At 38.7% G+C, this 6,625-nt stretch overlaps 1 protein-coding gene across 1 annotated transcript in view; it reads right to left on the bottom strand.

Annotated features, from left to right (window-relative positions):
- Nucleotides 1-5,767, bottom strand: part of LOC107719973 (voltage-dependent calcium channel gamma-3 subunit-like) — a 37,903-nt gene extending 32,136 nt beyond the window's left edge. The window contains exon 1 of the mRNA XM_016527530.1: nt 4,804-5,767. Within this exon, the coding sequence (XP_016383016.1) occupies nt 4,804-5,014 (211 nt within the window). The 5' untranslated portion in view covers nt 5,015-5,767. The remainder of the gene's footprint in view (nt 1-4,803) is intronic.
- Nucleotides 5,768-6,625: the final 858 nt, after the last annotated feature.

Raw genomic sequence — 6,625 nt, 5'->3', positions numbered from 1 at the left:
AAACGAGGATTTGTAAAGAAGAATGTCGGAGGATTTTGATATAAGTCAAGAAGAGACTGGTTTTCCTTTGCTAAAGTAAGGAAACTTTGCTTCCTTTGCTCCTGTTAACAAACGCTGGTTTTCACGAGACTCACCAGGGCAAAAAGCAATGCTGAACTCATACGTCATCTGCCCGGAGCCGTGTGAGACACTTTTTTTATGGATGGGCACTTTTTATTTAACTTATTTTGGACTGATGCATGCAACAACCGCTGAGTGGCATTAAACAGCTTGAAAGATCAAAGACAATTTTTAATATAACTCTGACGGAATTCGTCTGAAAGAAGAAAGTGATATACACCTAGGATGACTTGAGGGTGAGTAATTTGTGGGCTAATTTTCATTTCTGGGTGAACTAACCCTTTAAGTCCAGTATAGCTGTGTGTATTAGCCCAACCTTTTGTTCCCAGTCTAACAGTCCTCACTCGCACCTTTAGTGCACATTAAAAAGGCAAAAACAAGGGCCGCATTCCTGCGAAGTGTCCCAAGTGGCAGTGTAAGTGGTTATGAGGTAGTATGTTCACATCCCAATGAACCAATCTCATTGTCCGTTTCAGAATATGTGCACTCAAGCGTGTGCATCTCTCCATGCATGTTTGACACATGTTTGAGTAGCCGTGTGATGGCCGGGCAGCATTTCATGTTTCTGTGTCTCCAAAGCTTTCGTGAACAAGGGGAGGAGGAGGATGGAAAGCAGGGTTGAGGATGGGGGAAGGTATGGAGAAAGAGCAGTGGGCCTATCTTGCAGGCGGGAGCGGCTGGTTTCCAAGGAGATGTGTGTGCGTGATGAGAGTGTATGAGACAGGCTTTGCTTGGGTGCACACTTAGAAGGAAGAGTCCCTCTTCATCACTCCCTGCTTTGCCTCTCTCTCCCCCTTCTTACCTCAGTTCCCAGGTCATCATTTATCCTGAGCACGGCCAAAACGTTCCCCTGAGATCCACCTGCACTTGAGGACGTACTGCATTAATCTTACACCTCCATTCAGCATATGAACCCGTGTTAAATTCCACCGGAGCGTTCCCCTTATTATTACGTACATAACCACTAATGCGTCTCCCTATGATGACATGCGATGCAACATGCTATATATTTAACCCTCATGTTCTGTTTGGGAGGCCATAAGGCCATTATTTAATTGCTTGAAAATTATACTTAATATTAAATCATCAGGCTGATACTTCTTGACTTTTCCTAATCATCTGAGAATTGATTATAAACACAATTTTGATATATACTTCAAAAATTCTCCTCTGAAAAATTTTACATCATTTCTGTTTGGGTCTCAAAGGCCCAAGATATAAAACAAGATTAAATGCAATGGATTTTCACATGCTCAATTCTCTGAAATTGTACAAATAAACTCCTGCCAGTTGTTTATTTGATTTGTTTTGATATATACAGTATTTCTTTATTAGAATTACTGGAATTAATAATAGTCACAAATCTAAAAGTGCATGTCTACTTTATGATAAAACAGCTTTAAAATGATCTGCTGACTGTGTTTTGATTAGGTTAGAAGAGCATATTAAAATAATTCTGAAAGGTTCATTTTGAAATTACTATTATTAATTTTAGACACTACCAGTAAGATTTTTGAAAAGACATCCCTTATGCTTACCAAGGCAGTAATATTGAGAAATATTATTACAATTTAAAACAACTCTTTTCTATTTTAATGCATTTTCAAATGTAATTTTGTCCTGTGATGTCAAAGCTGAATTTTCAGGATCATTACTCCAGTCTTCAGTGTCACATGATTCGTCAGAAATCATTCTAATTTGCTGATTTGCTGCTCAAGAAACATTTCTTATTATTATCAATTTTAAAATCAATTTTAAATCAATTTTGTTTTGTTTAGTATTTTTGTGAAAACCATGATATTTTCTATTTTCTAGGCTTCTTAGATCAATAAAAAGTTCAAAAGAACAATATTTATTTGAAATAGAAATCTTTTTTTGTAACATTATAATTGTCTTTACTGTCACTTTACCGTCAATGTCTTTCTGAAAAGTAAAAGTAAAAACAAATCTTACTGACCCTTAAACTTTTGAACAGTAGTGTATCATGGGGTCTTTGTAACCCCATACATAAAAAACAATATTGCATGATATAGAATAATCTCTAAAAGAACAGGGCTAATAAAGTCATGCCTTTTGGTAACTGTGTTTCAATGAAAAAATTGGAGAAGTGAATCACATTCTCATGCTGATTCATAGCATTCATATGACTTCTAATGGTCTGATATGATGTTTGCTTTAAACATATGACTGTACCATCAGCCTTTGGCATTTAAACTGTAATTATGTGGTAAGAATCATGATCTTAAGTGATCCTTATGGCCAATCAAATCCAGGTTGCACTTCAGTTCACAGTTTTTCCAGGAAGTCTGGATCAGTGCTGCTGTTTAGGCCTCCCACAGACACACAGCCATTTACATATTGGCACACAGAGCTGTACTTGATGAACTCACCCCAGAGCGTTTTACACACCAGGCTGCTGGACATCTAAGGAGGCTGAAGACAAAGGTAGTGTGACCTGGATAGACCACTGAAAACACACGCTTACGCTTCCTCCCTAACACTAATGTTTCATTCATGGCTATTCAACAATATGCACCTGTACAACTGTACAGTCTTCTCAGTGTAAACATCTCTCTTCTGATGCTTTAACCTAAAATTAAAAAATAAGCATCTAAACTATAAAAAGTGATAGTTCACCCAAAAATTTAAGTTCTGCCATCATTTACTCAAATGCATGTCATTCCAAACCTGTACGTCTTTCTTTGTGGAACATAAAAGAAGATACTTTGAGAAATATCTGTTTTTTTATTTTCTTCCAGTCAGTGAAAGTCAATGGGGTCCAAAAAAGACTGCAAAGAAACTTTCATTATATGGACAAAAACAAAATCGTACTTCAAAATATATTTTTTTTTGTGTGTGTGTGTTCAGCTAAAGAATGACATGAGGGTGAGTAAATTATGACAGAATTTTCATTTTTTGGTGAGCTATCACTTCAAACACAAGACCAATAATCACAAACAGGTCAAATCTCTCAAGAACAATAAGTCAACGTGTAAGGAAAATATTTTTAAAGTCAATCTGAATTGTTTTTTGTCACCCTCTTTTCTTCATAATTCAACACATTTCTGATCAAGAAAGACTATTTGATGAGAAAAAAAAGAGTAAGTAATGACATATTAATTCTAGATTACAAAGGCCAACATTTTTTTCTATGAAATAAGACCAGAAAAGTGCATTAAGAAAGTAAAAAGGGTCAATGCTGGTTCCATGTTGATTTTGAATAACATCAACAGGCAAAGCAAAGCCGTCATGCACGAAGGAACATGCAGAAGGTAGTGATTGGCTATAGTGCAGAACACTCTTGAAGGTTATATTCAGAGAGGCTGGTCATGCAGTCTTGTCCAGCAGAAAGCCTCATTACTACCCTTCTCAAAGATTTATGTACGGACAAGCTTTGTCCAGGACTCAGAGTGATATGTTTCTACTTAGATGGATCAATCCCTCATTGATATTAAGCAAATAAATCATGAGAATCTTTTTGAGATTTAAAGTGGATCAAATATGGCTGTGGGTATCTGTGCACTGGGTGACGGTGACATACACTTCAATTAAATTAATACTGAAAAGTCAATCACTGGATTTGTGTAATCTGCCATGGCCACATCTATTGGATTGCGCCCATCCCTTTCAATTAAAGATGAGGATCTTCCCATCACACTGCAGTCATGTCACCTCTCTGCGTTCCCTGGGGCAGGAGATTAATCAAAGTTTGAAAAGACATTATGAAGTACATTATTTCACTCCCAGTCAAGCAGTGTCAGGGCTGCCATAACCTAAACTGCATGGAATTAGAATGAATCCATCCAGAGGACAAAGGCAAAGAAAGAGAGGGAAGATAAGGAGGAAAATGAGGAAAACAGAGGAAGAGGATAAGCCAAAGGAACAAGTCATCATCATGTTTTGGGGGTATACGATGTACATTTGAATAACAGGGTATGTTTTAAACTCCATAGGGTGTTTTGTTGAGCTCACTGTACTTATGTAAGGCTGTAGGCTGCCAGTTTGAATTGACTTTGATTTCACCTCAAAAAGCCTTTTAAATCTGCTTTGTGTGTGAGGTGTGACAACAGTCTGTTCAGAGCACCATGACTGCTTTATGAGTGAATACAATGCACCCCAAAAATATATATTTTCATAATTTTAAGCCTTCTAGATTCTTTCCTTTATGTAAGGGACAGGTTTATTTATGTTATCTTTATTGGTAACATTATTGCATTGACACTAACAGCATTGGCCAAGTATTCTGTTCCATGTCAACAGCTTGCAATACTGAGACATTTATACTTTGTAGAATAGAGTGCTTTCATTGAACTGCAATATAAGGTAATCAATATGATTGCCCATCTTATTTTGAATTGACAAGTGAGTAATTAGACAATTTAGCCCTGATCTATTGGTTATATGACAGCTGCAATCATCATGCTGCTGAGGTTAGTAGTGCTTCCAATGTGTCACATTAAATAATCCTCAGTTTAATCATCAGTTAGATAGGATAGAATGGACACAAGTGTATACAGGGAAAGCTAGTCTACTAGAATCTAGATAAATAAATACATAGATAAGACAGACAGACGGACGGACGGACGGACGGAGATAGATAGATAGATAGATAGATAGATAGATAGGAAAGCACATAATTTGGACCCCTTGGACTTTCAGAAGCACACGAAATCTCTTACTTACCTTCTAGACAGCAGGTTCTCCACAGTCCGGAATGGGTCATGACTTCCTCATTCTTCCTGCTCGTCTCGTTCTCGTTATTACTTTTGACCCGGCACACTCCTCGTGAGTACAGCCAGTAGTCCGTTCCCACAGCGATAGTCATCAGGCTGAACGCTGCGAACGCGCCCACTGTGGTGATGAGCATTTGGACTCCTCTGTCACACATCAACATTTTGCCTCATTTCAGGATGGGGGGTCAAAACAGGGTTCGTAGCGTGTCTCGTAAATCCTCCTAGCCTGTCTGGTGTGCGGACTCCATGCTCCAATCGACTTTAGAAGCCCATAACATTATTATGTGCTGATTTCTGGGGTCTCGAGACTGTTGCAGTCGCTGTTGATTCTTCTCAAGTTCAGTAGGAAACCTCACAGTGTTCCCATCGCTTAAGCGGAGAGCTAGGCTATTTGTTTCTCATTCTGGGTTGTGAAAAAACTGTTATCGAGGAACAGTCTCTCATCAGCACCACAGCATTTTGCAATTGAGGCACCGGACTAAACGAATGACACGATGTTTCGCCTGTGACTTCAATAGAACATCTTTGTTTCCTGAAAACGGCAATAAATCAGTGTTTATGCACGGAGAGTAAGTATCAAAAATACTGTCCTTTGTTAATCCAGCGGAAAATACCTCCGTTCAATGGATGCATCCGGTATTTTTCTCTAAAACACAAGAGAAGAGTAAAATATCCCACTTCATTATCAGCTTGTCTGTCCAAAAATCCCCTTCAGATCTGGCGAATCTAAAAAAAATTTCATTTGATTGTGGAGCAGCATGTTATGAAGGCACCAATCAAGAAGTGATCGATTAAATGAACATAATCCCAGCGCTTGTAATTTCTGTCAACGGCGATTCTGGTCCCCGCAAATGTGTTTTACAGCAATGACAGCTCCCACGTTCCTCCCGAATCCGCTCGTTTGAAACACCGCCCACAGAGGGAGCGCGCTGGCTGCTGTCCGCGCTGCTGAATGGACGAAGCCTCTCGTCTAATCTCTGAGTTTCTCCCCGCACAGCGCCCCTGGCTCAACCAATGTGCTACTTAAGGCCTTCATATGCAAAGATATGGGCAAGAAGCGATGCATGAATATTCGGACCCTGGAGAACAGGAACGTCCTTAAAGAGCCACAGACATTTTCGACGATTTCCTCCGTGGAGACCTTCACATGGACAATTCCGGAGAGTTTTATAGATCACAAAATTAATAGGGATATTTTGATCACAGTACAATCAAAGTTGCACGATTTGCATTGATCTGGGTTTTGAATTGGGTCGGGAACCACACACACACAGACACACACACACACACAAATTCTTTTTTTTCTTTTCAGATTCTGTTATTCTACAGAAAATACAGGTACAGCAACGAGCGAATGAATCGTTTGTCGGTTCTTTTTAGTGAATAACTAAACATGCTTGACCAATGGGGTCCAGTTCTCAGAGAAATTACTCGCGCCGATTCTTTTTAGTGAATTGAATCGAAAACGCTGAATCTAATCGGTGACTGACTCACTTACTGAAAATCCGTGTATCATTCGATCATTCGTTTTTTGATTTAATATTGAAAGTAGAAAAATGAGAAAACGGCTCCTTTTTCGTTTTTTTTTTTTTTTTCCAAAAAACGAAAAACGAAAATTCAGCTTAAATTTTCGTTTTTTCGTTCATGGGTGGAAAAATTAATAAACAGCTTGAATATTCGATTTCTACACGTGGGCGGGAATTAAACGCCCCTTTCTGCTGATTGGTCAGCCGAAGATCAAACCGTGCCTTCATCAGTTCTTCTGCAGTATC

This window comes from Sinocyclocheilus rhinocerous, unplaced genomic scaffold, assembly GCF_001515625.1.
Source record: "Sinocyclocheilus rhinocerous isolate Xijiao unplaced genomic scaffold, SAMN03320098_v1.1 scaffold273, whole genome shotgun sequence".
Classification (NCBI taxonomy): Eukaryota; Metazoa; Chordata; class Actinopteri; order Cypriniformes; family Cyprinidae; genus Sinocyclocheilus; species Sinocyclocheilus rhinocerous.
Note: the sequence above shows the minus strand (reverse complement) of the source record. Positions and strands in the feature narration are given on the sequence as shown.